The sequence below is a fragment of the Protomyctophum bolini genome (assembly GCF_963924005.1).
Source record: "Protomyctophum bolini genome assembly, chromosome: 12".
Lineage (NCBI taxonomy): Eukaryota > Metazoa > Chordata > Actinopteri > Myctophiformes > Myctophidae > Protomyctophum > Protomyctophum bolini.
The window spans coordinates 36,833,123-36,857,229 of NC_137873.1; the positions used below are offsets into that span (position 1 = coordinate 36,833,123).

The 24,107-nt window shown below is 41.7% G+C and overlaps 1 protein-coding gene across 1 annotated transcript; it reads left to right on the forward strand.

Moving 5' to 3' along the window:
- Window positions 1-66: 66 nt before the first annotated feature.
- ccdc178 (coiled-coil domain containing 178) lies at window positions 67-23,094 on the forward strand (the record flags this gene model as incomplete). Its single annotated transcript, XM_080778173.1, has 19 exons — window positions 67-121; window positions 2,784-2,920; window positions 3,657-3,706; window positions 3,838-3,917; window positions 4,080-4,283; window positions 4,372-4,592; window positions 6,191-6,333; window positions 6,536-6,689; window positions 6,803-6,898; window positions 8,010-8,146; window positions 8,447-8,630; window positions 11,760-11,822; window positions 11,958-12,119; window positions 12,210-12,323; window positions 12,504-12,649; window positions 13,097-13,256; window positions 15,955-16,104; window positions 19,802-19,936; window positions 22,528-23,094. The coding sequence occupies 19 exons, from the start codon at window positions 67-69 to the stop codon at window positions 22,681-22,683; spliced, it is 2,547 nt and encodes an 848-aa protein (XP_080634299.1). The 3' UTR covers window positions 22,684-23,094.
- Window positions 23,095-24,107: the final 1,013 nt, after the last annotated feature.

The window sequence follows — 24,107 nt, forward strand, 5'->3', positions numbered from 1 at the left end:
CTACCAGGAGAGGAGGAGACCCCTGCAGAGGTGCTGACTGACTGATGATTCAACATTGTTACCCCGATGCCGGAAGTTGAACCCCTTAGATTCCCTTCAAGAGAAGGAAATGATCTACAAGGTTTGTATTGTGTTTGTTACTACTGACTGTGTGTATAGTGTTTGTTTGATTTTGTCGTGTGTGTGTGTGTGTGTGTGTGTGTGTGTGCGCGCGCGCGCGTGCGTGCGTCCGTGCGCGCGCGTTTGCATCAGTAATTCAGTATTCTGGTACACGTGCTTGAGTGAGCATGATTGCATATACTTGTGACTCGATTTGATGATGCAAGGCAAAACGAACCCCATCCTGCCAGCCCACTGTCTTTCTGGTGAGTATGTGAATACCTTATACCAATATTGTTAAAGTGTGGCCTAAGAATTGTTTATTAATGAATTACATCGTTTCGGTACTTAATTGGTGTTTAAACTTTTAGCATTCCTACTTTCTCTATAGTGTTACTGTTACTAGTTTACTACCTAGTGTTACTGTTAACTCTAAACAACTCTCCCCTCTCTCTCTCTCTCTCTCTCTCTCTCTCTCTCTCAATTCAATGCACTTTAAATGAAGTTGGTAGGCGAGTTCTCCGGATAACCTACCGTCGTCTTCTTCTGCATGCATGAACGTGTTGTGGTGGCTCACCGTTCTCGTGTGTGTGTGTGTGTGTGTGTGTGTGTGTGTGTGTGTGCGCGCGCGCGCGCGCGTGCGTGTGCGTGTGTGTGTGTGTGTGTGTGTGTGTGTGTGTGTGTGTGTGTGTGTTTTCAAGCCACCTGCTTGAAATGGAATTAACAAAATAAATACTTAAAGAATATATAATCATCAAAATGATTTGCAGCAGGCTATATCCTATTGCAGACCCTCAAGGGTTTTGTCTGGCTATAATTGTTTTATAATTGATATACCAACCATGGATAATAAGGTTCATATAAAATCTATGCCTTATACTGCAGATGAACAGAACTGCACAAGGGACTCCAAAAGTGGCATTATGCTGTATAGCCTAGGCTACTTTTGTTCCCTTTTTTTTTTTTTTAACTCTATACACAGACACAACCTAATTGTTCAAATTATACAGTGGACTCAAAACGTGTGACCGGTTATGTGACCGGTGACCACCACGGCGTGACTGTCATGTTTTCGGTGGTCACCTCTTCACCGAAAGCCAGACTATGAATAGCCCTTAAGGCCCACTGAACCCAAAGCCTTTAAGACCCGCACATACTTCAGTTTTAGATGACGTCACTCAAGCAGGGTGACGTCATGTTGTCAAACAGTGAGGAACTGGTGTAACCTTGGACCCAAGTGCAGGAACTCAAACAAACGTAGAAGATGAAGAGTTGAAGACGATATAATTTACGAGGACACTCACAAAATAACTAACACAATAACTGAACTTAAACATAACACTGGCATAGAACCTGACACACGACATAATATGACCCAGTTGGGTCATAGTTGGAGCAGAGAAAGGGAGGGCAGAGGCACACTGAGGCAAACAGTCACATCATCTCATGGGGGCGCACTGTATACAGTCAGACAGAGGCCCGTGATTATGACACTGTGCCGTGAAATCCTGCAGAACACAGGAGATTTTGTATCTTGTTGACATTTTGGTGTCAATATCAACTACTGCTGTCAGCTTCACAGTCACACTGCCAGCACTGATCCACTCTTGCATGATATTATGCATCGTGCAGAGGTGCAGACATAGTATCATTCATGTTGTCTGTGCATGAGGAGTTTATGGAATAACATGAAACGCATCATACATCATATGATTAAATGTGACATGGGTGACCGGATAGCCAAATGGTTAGTGGTGGGCGTGTACCACGTTGGCTCTGTAGCATCAAGTCCCTGGGCCTGCATGGTTCGATTCCCGTCAGGACGAATAATTTTCTGTGTGTCACTCCACTACCCTCTCTCTCTCTCTCCTTATTTCCATAGTCTCTCTGCTTTATGTATCTGTCAAATAAAGGCAAGAAAAAAAAAAGACACACAGTAAAATTAGGTAGCAATACACATACAGTAGTATGACATGATCTGATTTTGTAGATTTGATAAATGCTACATTTATTTACGAAGAATTTGGGTATGTAACTAGAATTGTAAAATACATTGGTTGTCATTTTATTAAAAATGTCCTATAACTGTCCAAAGTAGCTGTGAATGGCTGTGGCATATAGTCTGTTGGCGTGTTGCTTGTCGTTTGGCAGCCAGATGGCGTCCTTTCACCACAAAGAATATTGCCTGTGGGTTTGCTTCAAGGTTCTCAAACTAGTTGATTGAGATTCTACTCTCTCACTGACGCCTCCAATATGGTGAAAGATATTATTATGTTATTAATAGATGTTGTTTATTTAGTGTTTTTATTAATGGGTATTGTGGAGCATCCCCAACCTAAGTTTTTCCACAATGCATGTACTTGTATATCTGGGTGACAATAAACATCTTGAATCTTAGGGAAAGGGAAGGAAAAGCAGAGAATTACAGTCAAAGCCATATAAAATTTATTTCAGACTTACAAAAAAATTAAAACATATAAAGAAAATTGTAACCGGTAGTCATTATTTCAAATTTCCCTTTTGATTTGATTCAGTGAGTTACTAGAGATTTCAGTCCAGTACATATACTGTATCTCCTCTGCCATACCGGAGAGGCTGTAAACTGTTGACTTGCATCGCTCAAAATAAATGTCTCCAAGTGATATATTTGAAATTCAGTTGTCAGTGTTGTGCATCTCCCCAAGATCAAGAAGATTTTCAAGCCGTCTGCCCCGGCAGACGTCGCAGATGTGCCTTGGTTAACACCCCCTCGCCATGTGTCAACAAAGCTATTTTCCACATCCAAGAGCTGAAGAGCAAGGTGGAGAATTGGTGTCAACAGGTAAACCGCTGGTGTCAGATGTGATCAGTGTGGACAAAGTATATCTATTAAGTATTCAAAAGCACACAATACATTTTCAGGAAATGTTTAGAAACTTTCAGGCATTTTCAGAAAATAACAAAAATTGTCAAAATAACAAATCTATAAGCTCACATTGCGCTTTGCTCTTTTCACTATATGGAATATGGCTTAAGTGGTTCATAATTCATAATACAGTATATGTTATATGTAAGTTTCGGTCCTAAGAGTCCCTTCCTAGAAATGTAGTGGAGTCAAAATTACCATATTTTAAATGTAGCGGAGCGAGAGTCATCAGCTTGCAAAATACAACTGTTTTAAATATTCCAAAAATGTACAGCATTCAAGTAAATGTACTTACCGGTAGCTACTGTCCACTACTGGTAGTGATCAAACATCTGATACATTACAAGTGTAATAAGCTAATCTACCTGGAGGAACAAAAGGGCTCCATTTGCGTCAACGCTAAACCCCTTATCCCTAAACCTCTTTGCCCTTTTTTACTATTTTGAAAAACATTTTTGAATAGTTCAACTAGCCAATCTACGTTGACACATTGTGAGCTTGTAGACTGGCCATTTTAACTATTCAAAAATGTTTAGCAAAATAGTAAAAAAAAAGAAAAGGCAAAGAAGTTTAGGGATAAGGGGTTTAGCGGTGACGAAAATGGAGCACTATTGTATGTGTTTGCCCCATCCTTTTGTTTGTTTTCCTCCAGTCTGGAAATCTCCAGCCACATGAGAAACAGCCATACCGCAAACATTTAAGGTGAATTAAGTTTCACCTCCTTTTTGTCATTTTGTCCAATTGTCATTACAGTTACTTTTTCCCTAATTGTCATTACTAACCCTATATGCATAATATCCATATCTGAGGTTCTTACATTTTTCTTTAACCAGGTTTCAGTCACATGACTCCGATATCAAATCCCTTGTAACTACAGAGTTGTTCATCGAAGGCATTGGACTCGGTGCGAGAGGTGAAATAACGTATTTAATTGTATGAGGCTGTTTGAGGCTGACATGTATTCCGTATATATTTCTAAAACAATTTCACACAACATCCTTTCAGGTTAATAATGATTTGATCATACATAAACACTCAAGTGCGAGAATCTTCATGTTGGCAATCTCTCCCACAGACAGCGGCCCATTGCCCCCGCTTCGGAAGGAAACAACAGATGTACTGGTGGAAGTTCTGTATCTGATTGAGCGTCTGGAGGCTGATCGTCAGGATGCAGAGGAGGCTCTTCAAAGGGAGAAGAGAACCAAGAGAGCTTTGGAGAGTAAAGTTGACAGTTTTTCGTTGTGGAAGCAACAGGAGTACCCTCTTGTAGTCCAAAAAGGTTTATACCCTCTCCAAACAGCTCTTCTGTATTATTATAACTTTCCCATTATTTTATATAATTAATATATCTTTGCATTTTTTTTTAGAGCACGAGGCTTGCACCAGAGACATCGCTGAGCTCAAGTGGCACCTGAAACGGAGAAAAGAGAAGCTTGAGCAAGTGCAGGAGAAAGTGGAGCATATGGAGCTTTTGAACCAGCGCTTACATGAGGACATCAGCGTTGTCAAAAAACATGGTCCTGCTGTTAAGGAAAAGCTAGAGCTGGAGGTTGAGGCCCTGAACCAAATGAGCACTGCCCAAATAGAGGTATATAGACAACTCTCTTGATAAGAAATGTGTGTCAATGAGTGTGAGTGTGTTGGGGAGCGATTGCTTTGAAACACAACGTACATTGTGATGCCCCTATAAAAGATGATGAGAAAACTAGCAGTCAAAACACATATATTGTTGTTTTGTTAAAATAAGTGTTAAATAGCTCTAGCTATATCATTGTTATAGAGCAAGGGTCTTCAACAAGGTCTGGTACCCTTAAGACTAGGTGGTCCTCAGAGTCAGAGATACTACAAGGGGGTCGCCAAATCTTTGTGTGATAGGAGGAACTTAGCCTCAGAAACCCAGACGTTTTCATTTCGGAGGAACTTATTCTGGGGAAGAAACAAAAAACATTAACACTATGAAATCTATGAAAATGTTTAATCTGCAACACAATTTTATAAAAGATAGTGTGAGCGTTCTTCCCAGCTCTCCAGCTCTTTAGTTAACAGAATGTTTTGGTCAAGATATCAATTTTATCAGAAGAGCAAACTCATACAGGATAGGATAAATAAGTGACATTGGAAGTAATTACACAATGAAATGAACAGACAACATTGGAACAGGAACACTTATAAAATAAATGAAGTTTATATAGTCTCTCATTATTGGTTGAAATTATCAACCCATCTGGGGGGAAAATTTCTGTTTATTGAAGAGCTGGAGAGATGGGGGACTACTGTAACAATGATTACTATCAGAATATAGAGCTTTAAGCTGTTAACAAAAAAACCTTTTGTTTTAACTAAAAAGCATCACAAATAACATCATTGCATAACAGTGGCTCTCACCGTCTGTTTTTAAAATCACAACCATTTATACTGTTGTGTAAATGTACTAACTACTAGACACTAGGATAATTTGGTGAGAAAGGGAATTCACTCTCCTGGGAAACCATCCGCTTGCTGTTTACATGGGTTTGAAGCTATGGTGCAATGGTGGCACAGTACATACAGCATATAGTATCCATTGTACAGTATGTAGGCTATCTGTTTCCTTCAACTGTCAATAAAACAAACTAATTGTTAACGGCAGACAGACCGCTGAACGCTATAGCAATCAAATGAAGGCGTATGCACAGAAAAGTTCTATTTATGATATTGCTTTACTCATAAATTATAATTTATGGCAAAATGCATTTACTGACACCGTTTACCAAAATACAATCATCATACAATTGCTCTAAGAGCAAGGGTATAGTAGTAGACTAATGCTCGGATCCGATGCGTGCACAAATCTGTACCTTACGATAAAGAATAATTGCATATTGTGTCAACACCATTTTTCTAAACCTTTTTAAATTTTATGTTGACTGTCTTCGCCACTTCTCTCAGCGAGGACTGCTTTGTGAGACCATACTTTACCGATACATACCGATTATACATATGTTTTAACCCATTTTTATCTGATGGCCTCAGTGCTGCATACCGCCATGGGAGTCACAGCACTTCCTTTTAACAGCTAGGGCATGATTAGACGATGATTAGTGTGTTTATAACGTCAATACCAACATGTACAGGAAAGAAATTCCAATTCTATGAACAAAATGGCATCTGCCGGAAATACGACCCTGTTTTCTCTGTTTGTTGTAGGCTGATGAAATGAGCACGAGAACACACAAGTATCTGCATTCGGCTGAGGAGGAGTTAAAGGAGAATGAACAAAAGGCGGACAATAAAAGGAGATCAATGGAGTCAGTAATGAAGGACCTCGGGAATCAGCTGGCTGAAAAACGGTGAGTATCAAAGGGTCTACTTCATGAATGGAAACAAAAGGGCATCACCGTCAAAGAAGCCAAATAATTGGAAGGTATTAAAAAGCATCCCCTGTGAAGCATAAGCCATATAGTTACATCATCATCATATGCACATGGTGGTACATGTACACACATGGTCATGATGTGTCTTTTTATATTTTGTTTTTCCTTTTATTTCCAGAAAAGAGCTAAATCAGTCGAAGGCACATTTGGAAGTTCAGTGTACCAACAAGAAGGATGCCGAACAACTGGCTGCTCAAAAGAAAAAACAGTGTGCAGCCATATTGGAGCATATTCCTGAAATGGAGGCGAGCGAGACATCTCTGAGTGACCGGGTAACTGATACAGTGTACTGCAATATGCTTGAATACACACACAATGCTTGACTTCACACAGCTGACAGCACTAGTCTAATTCACCTTTCTGGCTTTTTCTTTTTACTGTATAGGTCTTGAAACTGAATATTGAAATAGAGGGAGAAGTCCGAAAGACAGCCGTGTTGAATGAGCGGCTAACTAAGTTACAAGAAACCATTACAAAAGCTGTAAGTAATCTCATATAACCTTTTAGCCGTATTGTAAAATGATATTATACTTGTTAGAAAATATTGCAACTTATACAGTCATATAATAGCCAAGTCTCCTCAGACTCCTCCTACACACACACACACACACACACACACACGTTTTGTTAATACTGTAGATAACAGTACTGTAAGAAAGGCCCTGGACAGTGCTCACACACAAGCATACGCACAGCACACACAAGCATACACAAGCAGCACACACAACAGTGGAGAGGCCCTGATTGCCACAGGTGTTTTGGGTGCTGATCACTCAGCTATTTGACTCTGAAGTTAACTGATCAAAGACTAGCTCCTTAACAGGCTGTATGGCCTTATTGGTCAAATAGTAATTTAGGCTTGCACACTGCAATCAGAGCCAGTGATTCCAGCTTGATGTGCCACAGAGCTTCATTTCAGTTCAGTTTGGCCAACAGTAAAGACCTGTGCAGTGTGTGTCATTCTTGATATGTGAGTAGCAGTATTTGTGGGCGTTTTGTGATTATGTGTTCAGTTAAGTCAGTATAGTGTGCCATTATGTGCTATGTGTGCTATGTTTAATTATCTGCATTCTATTTGATAGTTTCTAATCACATTAAGCCAAGTTTGCCAACAAAGTGTGCGGTCGTAATGTTTGTTGACTTCTGTCAAGTTACAGTACCTTTCTGTTAAATAATATATAGTATATCATATATTGTTATGGTGTATTTATATAATTAAGTTAATTAATTTTATGGCCAATTCAGCATGAGACATGTTCAGAGTGTTTCACACGAGGCCTATACAGTGTACAATTGGCAATTTAGGCCATTGTGTTTGTTCTGATCGACATTCAGGGGCGAGTGCTAATTCCAACCAGTATACAGTCTTTTCAGTAACCCACACACACAGGTTTTGTTAATACTGTAGATAACAGTACAGTTGCAAGTATAAGGAAATTGAGTGCAGAGAGAGCTAGGAATGACAATCATGCAACACAGGTGTCCAGCCGGTATCAAGCCGGAGATGTTGCTATTAGTCGACACAGAATCCAGTCAGCCTTGCTGTTGTGGTCACTATTGCATTGATACTCTAACTTGTTCCTTGTTTCCAGAAGCTGGATGGGGAGGAACAGGTCTTTCGCTTAAAAGAGGAGTTCCATTGCAAACACAAAGCACTAATGGCACTCCAAGAGGACAGCAGAGAGTACGAGCGAGAAGTCCAAGACTACAAGCTGAAAATGTCCAAGAGGTATAGATAATCACTTTGAAAATGAGACCACAACCACATGAAACATGTACTCTGGCAGAATCATTTCATCGTGAAAATACATCACAATTACATATTATCAAAAGGTGAAATGGGTATCGATCTTCAGAATACTCGTGTCTCTACAATTTCAAATGAAACTCATTCCCAGAGTACAAGATATGAGCAGCAATAGCAAAGTCGCATTCCATCAACTGGATTATAGTCATTTCATTTGTTGCAAGGTCATTTCTGGTGTAGATTTACTCGCTCGTGTGCATCTGCATTTCTGTGTATATATAGTGAAGAAACGGTGAGGCAGAATGTTATGGACAAGAAGGCCATGCTTCAAGAGATCTGTGAGAGTGAAGAGCAGAGGGACCGCGCCAAAGATGAACTGACCCAGGTTGCAGCCCAGCATGGTGCCATCAAGACCAGGAGAGAGGAGCAGGAGCAGCTCACCTTCATGGACGAACAGAAGGCCAGGGTTAGTGGAAACATACACACCCTATATACAAGTAAGACGCGTGGACGCGGGAAGCGAACGCAGCTCGTAAATTGCAACAACAATTAGAATAAATTACATACTTTAAGGTTTTTTTTTAAGTTAAAGGTAAAACACAAGCAGTGCACCAACGCATTATGGGAATTGTAGTCCAGGAAGGCATTGAGCCCAGTGTTGATGACATCAGAGACACTGGGCTCACTAAAATCTAAAATATGTGTATGTGACTGTGTGCGTGCGTGTTTTTATTTTATTTTTGTACGTTTTTGTGTGTGTGTTAAGGCTGTACCCTAGCCCTTATTTTAGGACTCGAACTTCGGCAGGAATGTTTGAGTGAACAGTCGGACCAGTTTGAGTGAACAGTCAGCAGGGCGCAGCAGGGAATCGAACCCCATCCCAGTAAACCAGGAGCTCCATGCCTGTGCCAAAGTGCTTAGTTTGCGATGCAACGCAAAAACCTACACTAGTAGGAGCCCTACCCTACCAGCCCTACCCTACCAGCAGCAAAGAATACAAAAACAGATACTTACCGTGAACCATCACGTTCTTCTGCAGAAGACAGGCAGTGTCCACAAGTTAGGTGAAATGAGGTGAAATGACAGAACCGGCCGAAATTGTGGCAGTCGACGCAAAAGACGCAACGCAAACAAGTGCAACAGCAGGCAGCCCGACGCAACGCAACCGCAGGAAGCCGGAACGCAAACGAGAGCAACACCATCAGTACCCTGCAGAACCACACCAGCGACAGCAAAGGACAATAAACAAGATTTGTACTCACTGCGCAGCAAGCAGCTCTTCCCAGCAGCAGTTATAGCGTACAGTTCCTACCTCAATGTCTTGTGCAGGGAGGGGGGCATCGGTCTGGGACACTTTACATGGGCTCCAGGGTGGGGATCCTCGGAAGCCTAAATTGGTGGGGCTGTGGGGCCCACGGACATGGCTCGTCTCAGGGTCCAGGGCTTGGTGCTGCCTACACCACTGGTGCAGTGACTCTTCATATTCTGGAATTACATGAAGAGAAAAGATAAGTGTCATTAGTGTTCTGTAGGCCTACATCACATTAGAAACACATGTGGCTGTATAGCCTTGTCAGCCCCCACAACCCATATTTTACAACTTAACATCCCTCCCCCAAGCTTACATTTTTAATATATACATTTCCCCCCCAACTTTTGAAATATGTTTTCCCTTCAGCTTTGAATGATGTTTGTGACAATACCAATTTTATATTGAAGATGAAGTGTTAGCATGTTTAACCAAATGGACCCTTACAGCTCTCAGTGTACAAATGGAACCAAATGGACCCTGTCCACTGTCTGAAGAGTTTGAATGCCAGTCAAAAAGACACCATGAGCCATATTGGAACAGTTACCTTAACTCTGGTTATAAAACATAACTCCACATCTCAGTGGCATTCATTCACAGATCAAGTTACCCAAACTGAATCATTTAAAACAAAGCTAAAGGTTTAAGTTTAACATGTAGTTACCTTCTTGCTACAGCCAGACGGTGTGTAACTTCTTGCTACAGACAGACCAAACACACACCAGGAAGAATGCTGCTTCCACCACACAGCTTTTATAGTTGAGGCCATCACAGGAGCCAATCAGCAGCCTGGCTCCTCCTAAACGTTAGCCAATCACACGCAGTCACCACACTTTTTTTCAATTCAAAGGAGCTTTATTGGCATTGAAAAAACATACCTATACATTGCCATGGCACACACACACACACACACACACACACACACACACACACACACACACACACACACACACACACACACACACACAGACAGACAGACGCAACAGCGCAGCGAGAGAGAGAACTAACCTTTTTCTCAAATTGTGCCGTGCTGGTGTGTGTGCGTGTGTTTGTTGCTGATTGGCTGATTGGCTGCAGGCCCATCACCAAATTAACTTCTGACAGGAATGCACGAGAAACTTACTTTTTAACATATATCACATTCTCGCCGAGATATATTTTCGAGTTAATAAAAAAGGGTTCAAACCCATTCATTAAGATTCGAGTGCCAACCCTAACGAGCGAACATTCGAACCTTGAATGTTTGGGGACAGCCTTAGTGCGTGCGTGCGTGTTTTTTTTTTTTTTTTTTTTTTTTTAAGTTAAGTTTGTGTGCGTGTGTGTGTGTGTGTGTGTGTGTGTGTGTTTGTGTGTGTGTGTGTGTGTGTGTGTGTGTGTCACCGTGTGTGTGTGTGTGTGTGTGTGTGTGTGTCTGTGTGTGTGTGTGTGTGTGTGTGTGTTTTGTGTGTGTGATTACTGTGATACAGCTGCGCCCTCTGGTCGCGGGCGGGTGGTGTTACAGCGTGACACACAGACAGACAGACATGTTCTGCTATAGGTCTCATAGTTAGTGCTCATTGCATTCGCAACTATACTGTGTACATTATTAGCCACTGTAACCCTAGCATCCCTGTTATGGGCATGTTGTAATGGACATTACCACAATCATGCATTGCAATGTGTTGTGTTAGTCAGGGACGTGCACACATAGACATCAAAGGGGGCTTCAGCCCCTTTCCTTTATACCCGTCTGTAAAACAATTGCCCTTTCCGGACAACGAATGCAGCATTTACTATGGTGGAAACAAATGCAAATGCCACTCCATTGAGTCCATTCTATGCCATGCCGGAATGCAGCATTCAGGAGAATAGCTTTTTTTCCCCCCGAAGTCTCCTGAACTTGAACGCAGTATTTTGCCTTGAACAAATTTGTTTAGAAGTCCATGTTGTACACCGCATCTCCACTAGCTAAAGAGTGCTGGGTTGCGCCCCGAGAATAGCTGATTTACAAGTTCTCAACGCGTCGCAGTGCGACGCGTTGCGAGCTTGTAGCTATTTTTGTCCAAAAGTGCCCTCCTATGGGATTTCAGCCCCATGCCCCTCTAACACTCTCTGCAACGTCCCCGGTGTTAGTTGTGAGCTTGTAGATTGGTGATTTTTCCCAAAGACATTTGGTATAGAGGGGAAAAAGGAGGGGACCAATAGACCCCTGGGGACCCCCAGACAACAAAGTATATATACGGTTTCAGTGGTTAAATACTATATGGAGTGACTTGTCTTCCCTACTGAAATGCTCGGATGCTGCAGAAAGTGACAGGAAGCCTGAAAACAGAGCTGACGGGTGAGGTGAAACGCGCGGCAATGCTTAAGGTAAACTATACTGCTACTTGAGTCACTACAGAAATAAAACAACAGCGTATAATTGAATTATAAATGTAACCAGTGAAAATAATAAGGCTTTATACGAGATGTATATATATATGCATATAATGTTCTTCACGTCAGAGTCAATCTGCAACGATCACTGAAGAGTTACACCAAGAGCGATTGAATTTGGAGCTCACCAATCAAGAACTTCAGAAGGAATTTGAAGATGTATCCTCGGCTATGAAAGACCTGGAGACGGAAATCGAGGCACTGCGGAAACTTTACAATGATAAATCTCAGGTACAAAAATGTGTCGTGTTCTTCTAGGTATTTTGAAAACACAAAACAGATGCATGTAAAAAAATTAATTGCATATTATGTCTCTTTCAGAAAATCAAGGCTTTGACAGAGAAACTGCACAAAATCCAGTCTGAGCACAGGACCATATCAGACAGCCTTGAGAATGAGAAAAGACTCAAATTTGACCAGCTGACTGCTGTCAAGGTAAATCAGGCAATGCTATGGGTTGCAAAAAGCAAATGATAATGTCAGGTTTGTTCAGTGAAAAGCCAGTCGGTCATTTTGTTGTTGGGCAAACAGTTTTGCGCTGTGTGTGAACATTTGGTGCAACCAAGGTGTGTAGAATTATCTTAACGTGAATCCTATTCTTTGTGTATACTGCAGGAGTTACAGAGAGCAACAATAAAGAGATATGACCAGACTCTGAGCAGGATCAGTAGCCTGTCAAACAGGTCCACAGAGTATAGAGCTGCATCAGATAACATGGAAAAAACAGCTGCAGCAATGCCAGACATCATAGATGAACTTCAGTAAGAATCCATAAAGCACAGTGGTTTTTCAACCAGTGGTCCTTGAGGGGATTCCAGGTGGTTCCCATAGCTATAAAAGATGGAAAGTTGGTAAACAAATCCCTTTTAGATCTTTAACTCTTGAGAGTGTTAAATTAAACCAAATGGACCCTAATTTTACACTCTCAAGAGTCAGAAAAATGCACATAAAGTCCAAAAAGACCGTCTGCACTTGCAATACAAACTTTATTTATAGGCAACGTTTCGGCCAATAAATAATGGGCCTTGATATGAAAAGGGTTAAAAACCACTGATATACTGTAGCACATCAAATTGAGACTTTCATGCTAATAACACATCTGAGAACAAGTTAATATATTCCATTATTCCATCATTTTGTGTCACTGTATTGTTATTATATTTTTAAAATGACGTCGAGAAGCATTCACTTTTCTTTTCTGCTTTCAGAAATGTGCTTGATACTGTGGAATTTGAAAACCAATCAGCTACCCTCATAATGAACACCTTGCAGTCTGATATTAATGACTACCAACAACGGACGCAGCAATCCATTAAGACACATACTACTCATTTGGCAGCGAGACAAAAGAAAAAGGAAGACACCAAGGTAACCACAATGCTACTGTGACTGAAATATCATCCCAACTATTTTTGTGAACGTGACATGGTATGGGGGGAAGACTGTCATGCTGTACTTTTTGTGTATAAGGCCCATGTGCCAAACACTGTGAAATCAAAGGCAAGCTGGAGAGAAATCTTATTGTTTATTTGTGGATTAGCGTAACCGAATTACAGGTCACAATCCCTTTCTTAAGAAGAAAATGCCGTTTTTTTTCTGGGAAGAGAAAAGAGAAGCAAGCAATTAAAATTACAAGCCATGGTCAATCTTGTTTAAGTGCTTTTTCCCAAATGACAACTCACTGTTCTTATAGGCTTTTTTCTGGTCAGATTTGATGATGCGTGGTGGGTGCTTGGCCCATTTGGTGACCTGAAGGCCTGGATTTAAAATCGGAATTTCAATGCAAGCTTCGACCCTCAATAATATAAGAAAAAACATCATTTTTCGTTTGTTTTTTTAGTCACCTCACAAAGATTTGCCTGTATAAACATTGCAGTTTGCGGTGCACGAAGCAGCATATATTTAAATGGTCCTTTTGTAATAGAATCCCCTATTTATTGTAAGGTTTTCATCTGCAGGATTATCAGCCCCAGCCAGAGCTTCTTTGCTGATGGGGGTTTCACATGGCTTATCTAATGTGAAATCGCCATGTGGTATATAGTTTCATTAAACGGTGATCAAGAATGCATTAGTTCAAAACAAGAAAAGGCAATGGAGCTTACGCTGCCATGCATCCAAGTGCAGCAACTTTAAAGAAGTTGTTGGCGTGAGACAATTTAAGAATTAGAAGTCTTCCTCATAGACACAACTCCCATTAGCCAGATAAAAGTCACCCATGCAAAAAGGGGTTTAGTCTTTTCACTTGACAGAATAAAATGGAAAACAACAATGCTCCTCACCAAAATAAAAAGATCAGAGAGAGAGAGAGAGAGCGAGAGAGTGTTAACTTCTAGGGAAATTGGTTACTTTGATCAATGCGTTCAATATAAAGCACATATAATGTCTGCATTAGCATAACATAATAAGATGGACTAACTGTTCGGAAATCATTGTGCATGAAGTGGAATGGCCAGACAATTTCAGATACAAGATTCCATATAAAATTGCTGACTGCATAGGACACTTCCATAAACCCCTGTAGGTTACAACCCCACCTCCTTTTCCAGAAATGTTAATTCTTCAGTTGTGAGTGTCAGATATAATTGATTAGTATTACTAATGGCTTTGTGTGTGTGTGTGTGTGTGTGAGTGTGTGCGTGCACGCGTGCGTGCGTGTACACATGCCACATGCGCGTGGGTGCGTGCGTGCGTGAGTTAGAGAGTATTTTTCTGTGTGCGAGATTGCGAGTACAGTACATGATGCATCTGTGTGGGCACGTTTAATTCAATGTGTACCAGATTGTGTAGTCGCTTTTTAACACCTGCTCAAGTCAGTTACTCTCTGAAGATGCCTTCGGAAAGACACCAATATTGTGTGCTGTGAGACGGAATCAGGTGACCTGTTGGATGTTGGTCCAACACAATCTCTGGTCATCTCTAATCCCTACAACACCCTCTCCAAAGGTGTCTGCTTTCAAACACACAGCCATTTGTTAATTTGATCAGGGCCTGTCGTTTGGCGAGGACAAAGTAAACAATGCAAACTGCCGACGCTATCAGTTTCTTATGGGCAATGAAGTGTAATTTGTTCCATTTACACTTCACAACAGCATCAGATGGGCTTTGTCAGTGCTGCATGGAGTAATTAAACCTGAAATCAATAGCAGGCATTTGTCATGTTTACAGCCCCTCTTTCTGCTGGGTTAAACTCATCACTTTAGTGCTGTTCTGTTTTACTGCAGAGACACACTTCATTATGTCTGCAGGTAGAGTTGAGATATTCACTAGCCACACATCCAATCTTTGGGAAGGGGATGTGTGCAGATGAAAGGCGGACATGCAGAGCGAGACACTCCCTCGTATACATGTTATTTACTTGATTTCCGTAAATAGAGCCCGCTGTTGTTTGCCTCTTTTAGCCAAGAACATGCTTTGGAATTGGTATGACCGCATTAAAGATCAAAATGACATTGTCACCCCCCCCCTCCCATGCCGTTATTATACTATACCATTATTTTCTGCATTGACTCTCAGATCCCTCGAGCATGCAAAAATCCTTTCCCTCTGTATCTCTCCATTATGGCATGTATTGCTGTAGAGTCACATGTAGACACATTGATCTATACATTTGATCACTCATTATGTGTCTTGACAGCCATATTGTACATCATGCTGCCTCAGCACTTATTCATTCTGCTGTACGTTGTGGCAGCTTGCTTTTGCCATGCAGGCTTTACTATGGCCTCATACATACAGTACAGTACGGTACAGGCACCAAAAATGATGGAACTCCTCATATCAGCCCCAGCACACCAAGTAAATTCTGTCATGCTTATCATCAGTTTACACTTAAACATTATATACTTGGTAAACTAATACTTAGACTGACCGGGCCAGCTCTGTACTGGTACCCTCCGCCCCCTCCGCCCCGCCCCCCATTACACAAAATATTTTTTGCAGAAATAATATATACATTTATAGGCTTAAAGTGGTTAATAATTCTCATCACGCGTATGCTATGAAGCCGAATATCCATGTTCATTTCAATGTAGACGTTAATTTGTGTTGCTTTTTGTTGTTCGTATAGGAAGCACTAAAGATAGCACTGAAAGAGAACATTGTGTTGGCGCGCCACTACAGAGATCTCCAGAAGACCCTTCTGGTAGCCAGACAAGATGCGGCGCGTGTGTTGAACGAGAAGAACCACGTTGAGACATCTTTTCATTTCCAAACACAGGTAAGATTCCCCCCCTTTTATTCTTTTATATCCAAGTAGAACACATGCAGGTTGTATGCTAGTGTAAAACTATTCTCTTCTAGTTGTATTCTATTCGGCCTGCCCAGGTTTGCCAAGTGACTGGTGTGGTGTGGTGTGCTCTGCTTTGCATGGGGCGGTAATTTCCAGCTCGGTTTTAGTTGGTCACCCAATGAGGAGGTAACTGCAGCAAACTAATAACGATGAGATAACTTGAGTGGAGGAGGATGATGGATGTGACATAATGTCTATGTAGTCTCTGCACCCAGGGGAGTATGACGGGAGGTGGAAGACGGTACATGTAAATACTGTACATTTTTATTTGCATAGGTCCTTCTTGAAGGTATAGTCCAAGGTGAAACACTTTCATTATCTTTCATATAAATATCAGATCTACAAGATCACAACATATGGGGGTTACATTAACCTCCGTAATGTTGTTAAAAACACAGCATAAGATCAGAGGGAGAAAACCTTTTTCTCAGAAAAAGGAGGAGCGTTTTCAATGTTAACAATCAGGGACGTGCACACATAGACATCAACGGGGGCTTCAGGCCCCTGCCCTTTTTTTCCCCGTCTGTAAAACAACTGCCCTCTCCAGACCACGAATGCAGCATTTACTACACAGGGAAAGAAATGCAAATGCCACTCCTTTCCATGCCGAAATTAGCTGATCTACAAGCTCTGAACGCGTCGCAGCACGACGCGTTGTGATCTTGTGGATCTGCTATTTTCGCTATTTTTGTCCAAAAAGTGCCCTCTTAACGGGATGTCAGCCCCGGCCTCTCTAACACTCTCTGCACGGGCCTGGTTTTCAAGGTTAAAAATAGAACCAGCTGATCTTTATTAGTTGAAAAAGACAATTGGACAACATTGAACAGTCTCGGTTTCATAGTCAGTGACACCGTTTAGGCTGAAATGGAATCACACATGACAGCCATGACACCAGAGAGGAACCAAACCAACCAGCACTGCCTTTTGCTTTGAGCAAAACACAACATCGTATCTCCCCCCAAATTACTAATACCTTTACATGAGCAATTCCTCATCTAACTGCACGAATGTTATCAAGTGAGAAATGCATGCAGAAATAAAATCCTGTGGACAGGATTTGCCACGCTCGTGATCAAAGCCTGATTTTCTTTTAACTCTGGATCCAGCCCTCACCATTTTTGTTTGTTTCAACTCTGCAAATTCATAACAACAGCAGTTTCTCACCAACAGTATGTTGTGCCTAAACAATCTTATCATTTATATTGTTTATAAGTTATAAACAATAACTTGTTTATAATAATGAATAATAATAATGAAATCTAGATGCATGTTTTTGCAACTCTTTTTAATCGAATTTATGTAGGCTAATATCTCCACTGTCTGTCAAAAACCTTATACCGGCATCTCCATATTTAATATTTTCCTTTCATAAATGTACGTTATTTTATTGCGCAAAGGTAGTGAGATCTAAAGTCTAATCTACAAGCTCACAATGCCTCACAACAATGGGACACATTGTGAGCTTGTTAGATCTGCTGCTTTGGGGAAGGGGAATGAAGATTTTTGCCCAAAATAGGGACACCATGGTTGAAAGTGATTCACCCATTCTGGGCGGGAATCCCTTTTGGTGTTTTAAGCACTATGTTATGCTTTAGCTATTTTTGAAAAATCGTGAAAATGTGGCGCAAATCTTTGAAAATATATTCTTTCAGAGTGAACGTTTTTAACTCAAATCTTTGCTTCTGGGGGGGTCCCTGGAACAACATATGTTCAGATGGGGGGTTGGCGGCCAATTACACAGGCTATAGCTTCTGGGGTCCTTGACATGAACAACTTTGAGAACGACAAACATAGAAAAATGGGTTTTTCAAGAAAACTGTCAGGATTTAGAAGACATTTTGTAGAATCGTCCTCAGGTCGAAATGGGACTTTAAAATATGTAATCATTGAAAAGCTTTTGACTGAATAAGAACACTTTGGATCCATTGGTTTTTGGACATACTGACTTCTGCCCAATGGCAACGATATTCTATTTCACCACTGAAATGCTATACTCATCCTATTTCAACGTATTGTTGCCATCAGACGGCTGTTAGTTTATCTCCCACAAATCAATTGTCTTAAACTGATTTGCCCATCATTTGGAAGCCGCCTTGCCGTTTACATTTGCCTTGTTGGAATCATTTTGATAGCTAAAAGCAATATTACAGTATATGACTTCTCACACCAATCATGTTCAGAGTGTTAATTAGTTTGGAAAGCCCTGTAAATTGGTTGATATTCAGCAGAGGGAGCCAAGGAAAGCTATCTCTAAACTATCCTTGAAATATTATCTTGACATCAGACTTCCCTAATATATATAACACTGAATGGAAAGAATCCACTTGTGCTCCCAAAAGGGCCGCCTGCTACACATTATACATTAAAGAATGTACTCATGCATTTAGTGCAACGTGTCAGTAATACAAAAGTTGTACTGTTGTACCGTTTAGACTGTAGCGCGGAAGAATTTCAACATATTCCGATTAGTTGCATAGTCATCGTAGAACCAGGTGCTAATTGTCTTGTCTCGTTATTATGTCATTAAACGTTTCAAAGAAGTATAGGGAGATCGAGGACAGATTAGTCTGAATGTCAATAGTTCCTCAGGGCATCATCACTAAAACGGATGTATCATGGATGTGAGGTGATGGCGTATTAAAACAGACATGTATGCAAGGTGAGATAGAATACTGCATGTTAGCCAGTTAGCTTAGCTGTGTTTTTGGGTGAATTGGGCTAAAGTGCCCTCCAATCCTGGTTCCCTCCATTGAATGCAACAAGTACACACACACACACACACACACACACACACATGTGTGTGTACGTATCATAAATGAGGAAAAAGAAGAACCACATCGATACTTTGCCTCCAATGGTCCTTGCTCTTCTTCCTGCAAGCCCTCTCATGTCTCTCTCTACTGTACATGTAAGAGCTGCCTTGTTTATGTGGCTGTTTCTCGCTGCTCCTGGCTTTTAACGGGGTACACCATAAAGAGCGTTCCTGTTATTGTCTTTTTTCCTGCAGGAGCTGATGGCTGAGCTAATTCGCTTTAGTTTTTCTATGCACTGGGGAACACATTGCCAAGCAATGATAAGCTTTGTAGCAAAGAAGTGGAGAGATGAAGGGAGAGAGAGAAACGAGAAGAAGGAGAAAAAGAAAGAGCAATGGCATCTATCAGAATTTAAACCTCTTTGCTTGGAAACTGTGTTCAAATAATAAAGCGAGCAGCATGTCTTTCCAAGAGACTGGGAATAATTTCTGGTTTCGGTGGGGGGTTCATGACTCCGTGTGTATGTGTAAAATATGTCTTGAGGGGATTGGTATAAAGTTAAACTGGGTGAAGTAGAAATATTTTACTCATCAGCTTTGCAGTCACAGAGTTTGCCTCGGCTAGAACAAAACTGCTGAAGCATTTAGAGAAAATTAACCCCCCATCCTGGCAGCCAGATGTGACTGGATTCTGATGAGTGCACACGAGTGGGCAGAGAAACCAAGAGACTGTGAAATTCCTGTCAGGCCCGTGTACTGCAGAATGGGCTATTGACTGCTTTCTCTATTCCCCTCCATCATTCTTCTTGAACACTGCCATTAATTTCCTCTCCTGCTTTACCAATTCCTTTTCTCTGCCTTCTCTCCCCCTAGCTCTCTTTGTTGCAGAAGAGGATGCACGAAGCTATGGTGAAATACTTCAAACAACGCAGCCTCTATAGCCAGGCTGAACTGGACCACTGCCAGGCTCTCTCTCAAGAGACCAACCAGAAAATAAAAACAGTTCAGGTATTTGTACATATAAAATAGGTCGGGGGGGGGGGGGGGGGGGGTTGGGGGGAAAGACATGTATACCTGCCACCATTAAGTTTAACAGAAATGCAATAGGTAGTACGTTCATTTCATGCGATTCTGAGAAACGTATGAGCCCCGTCAAGGAAGTGAAAACACATTTTAACAAGCAAAAACAACAACAAAAATACCGAGTTGCCTATAATGCCTCCTTTTATTTGGCCATGCAGGCACAGGGAGCAAGCAATATATACCACAGTAAAACATTCACCAGGGCTGTCCGCATCGCTGCTGTGGTAGAGTTAAAGACGCCAGTCTTACTCTATATACATCCACTCATCAGATCACAGACTGACGTGATGGATGGTGTGTCTGTGAGAGTGCCTATGCGGTGACCCTGTATCTGGGGATAGCTCAGCCTCCCCAGATAACTCTATATATATGTACACCTTCACTCCGGTCGCACCTATTCCACAACATTTGGTCGTGGAATAGTTTTGTGTATTGTTTTTTTTTTTCACGGGGACTATTTGTTTGTTATGAATTATTATTCTTTTCTCTTTGAGTTTGCTGTTAATTCAGATGGCTCAACAAGAAGACATATAAGCTCAGGAGTGTCCAAGGTACGAAACGTCTTTGTCGAGTCAAGTAACCTTTTCTCTTTCCTGAATAAAAAGTGAGACCAGACCACATTCCGCAAGGTTGAGAAGCGAAGGATCTTCAATTAGTGGATAATCGGTGTCTAATCTGTGCTGTGACGTGAGATGAGGTCGAAGCGGACAGCGGGACAGTGATGAATCTATACAAAATGTCCTGTCCTGCATTACCGCAGAGGCAGGTGGCATGGAACCATACTGTGGAACTCCACACCCTCATTTCCTGTAGTTCCTCCTTCCCCTATAGTGGTAAGAGTTTAGTAACTCTAAAGGACACGTTTATCAGTTCCAAACCTGTAAAATAGACACTGGATATATATTATTGTGTATAGATTTCAGCCAAAAAGTTGAGATAACATTGAGAGACACTAAAGGCAAAACTGATATGATTTAATTAGGCTCCCCCCCCTCCTATACACCTGTATCTTTTTGAGAAATAACGCTGAGCGATATTTCCTTCTAAATCTCCTCCCCTCCTTGACTGCTGACATGGTATTTGATGGGTCTGGGTCTATGTCTCCTGGCGGCCCATGCAGCCTGAAGAGGCCCCAGCAGATCACAGCTCAAGGCAGGGATATAGGAGTGGGGCATGGAGGGGGAGGAGCCATCAGAGGGCTGCATCAGAGTGTGAAGGACAAAAGAGCTGGTGTATTCAAGCGTGCCGCACCGTCACCCGTCACAGCCCAGCACAGGGTCCATCAGAGCAGGCAGCACTCACTTTAAACAGGTTCAGTCCTGGACTGTCTCTATGCACCATGCAGCTGCAGGTTTCAACCTCACAAAAAAGTGTATGCTTAGAACACAATACAAACGAGTAAATAAAAATGCCCCTGCGAATAATATTAAAGACCCTGCAGCCAATGCAAGCTTTTTTTTTTAGACCCTCAGACATTAAGTGCACACCGCAAAAAGATAATCTGAGTTATGTGTGCATATACACAACAGCTCCATCGTTACGTTACTTCACAGATTAAAGAATCCAAGTGCTGCATAATTGCCCGATTCACAGAATATCAATATCGCTTGCCAATATCTAATAAATAAATCAATAGAACCCGATACAATTTTTTTTGTTTTTATCCGGAACAAACCGGAGCTGGAGCAGACTGAATCCTGATGATGGGGCCCATACTAATCCATCATGTCCACTTAACCTCACAAGCAGAGAACATAAGCGAGGTCAGGTTAAGTAGTTTCACGGCTAAAGGCATGTTCAAATCAGAAGCCAAATGTTACTTTGCTTGGAAGTAGCTTGAGGGGAGGAAGGCCAGGGGGAAGCAGCAGGGGGGGATGTGGGAGGCAAAGTGTGTGTGTGTGTGTGTGTGTGTGTGTGTGTGGTGGGGGTGGGGGGGGGGGAGGGCGGGGGGCTGTCATCCTGTTACACTGCTGCCAGAACTGGCAGTTCAGTTTTTGTGTTCTGCCAGTTTACACTAGGGATGGCATAATTGACAATGGCTAACAGCGGAGAGCTAGTGCCGAGCCTTGTTGAATGGCCGGTAATGATTGGAGCAGACGCCCACTGCCCCGTTCCCGGGGGACGGTAATCCAAGATCCTGTTTCTGATATAATTGTTAGTCAGAGAATTTCTGCATGGCTAGGCCGGTTCAGATTCCCAAGCCGGTTGACAGTGCCAGGCAGTTTAATAGAAAAACTGGATGCTGAGGTTTTTTAAAACAGAGGAGCACTGAACCCTCACGTGGTTCACCAGTCCAGGAGCCACTTGTTCTTCCTTCTTCCGCAAAAAAAAATAAGAACAGGGTTGGTAACTTTAACTCTCACAGTTGTATAGCCATGTCGTTGTCAGCAGCATGAGGGGGGCTACCATTGGACCTGTGTTTTCCGTCAGTGCTGCTGGCTCCTCATTCAACGTCACTGTTTTCTTAATTAGCCCCGCTATTCATTGATTCTATTTGCTTCCCTTTATTCAAACAGGAGGAGTTGTCAAAAGCCATCCAGCGCATCTCCGCGTTCCTGCAGTCTCTGACAGATGACTCTACTACCGCCGACGATGGCACGGCGAACAAACAAGCCAGTCCAGCGGCTGCCGGCCCAAACGAGAGGATGCCTGCAGTTCAGATAGGAGTGTAATTGGACATTCACCTGAACCAGACAACTTACTTAGCCCAGCACGCTTCGCTATCCCTCCTCTTTAATACTTGCAGCAAATCCATAACAATGAAACAGGTGACTTTCATGCTGCTGTCAGGACTGATCTAATTTTAGCTGGGTGAATGATTGCAATTGGCTTTGCCTCATCAGATAATTAATCTATGTCACCATTAATTGGAAAAGAGAATAATTACAGGCAGTGTTGACAGAAATTCTACGCTTCTCCAGATTTCGAGATCTAATTACAACTAGTGAAACCCCCGTGACCTTAACTAGCACTTAAGGACCCCCTCGTCCACCTTGACCATGCCCATGTGAAGACACCCTCTTCTTCCAGAGGAGCCCCTGTTTTTGTTTTCGCCGTCTGCTCCCCCCCCCCCCCCCCCCCTCCTCTCTCTCTTCGCTCTCTGAACGCTGTCTCCCTCAATCACTTTTCAATATTCAATCTTAATTTTGTGGAAGTTTAGCATTTTCAATGAGCTGGAGATGAATGATTAATGAATAAATTTAAATGCTTCATTTTGTCCATGGATCATTAGTTAAGTCCTTTGTGGGAAGGACCTGCAAAAGGAGTGAAAATTATTGAGACATTAGCCTGAAGCAATCCAGGGGTAAATAGTGTGCACAAAAGGATGTTGTACTGTGCACACTATCCACTGGCTTTCTAAAAGAACCCTGGGGAAACACTGCTTTCAATTTGGCATCTCAACTGAAACACACCTACTGTACTATTTAGAGAAAATTGATTTTTGTTTCATCATGTTTCAACCCCACAATATTAATGACACAGAACAGTAATATCCGCTCCATATACACAGTGAAAGTTATAGGTAAGATGAGATTTTTCAAAGATGTTATTGTTGTATTTGAAGCGTTTGCCGTTTTAATCAAAGCGGAAATGAGCACGTGCGATAGAAAAGGGTCATACTTACACACTGTGCCTTTTTATTGTGAATGTTGTCACCTGACAGTCGTTCAGAATCAGATCTTTGTGGTCTCACAGTTAAAGGACCACTTCAGCACTTTTCAACCTATCTTCATAATTATAATAGGTCCTCACTAATAATCATGATAAAGTGGCACCATTTGTTTCTACTCAGTCTGTGTCTTATAGGAGGACTGTGGGCAGTTCAGAAACCCGTCCACCAGTGACATCATCGTTAGGCAGATTTTTTTTTAAACAAACAAACAAAGAAATTGCAAAATTTGTATTATCGTGAGAACGATGGCTTCCATTTTCGCATTGCAACTTTTCAGGACTAGAAAGCCTGCAGTTTTGATTAGGTTGGATTCCCCGTCAGTGATGGTGGACGGGTTTCTGAACTGCTCACAGCCCTCCTATGAGACACAGTAGAAAGAATTGTGCCATTTTATCATGATTATTAGTGAGGATCTACTATTAT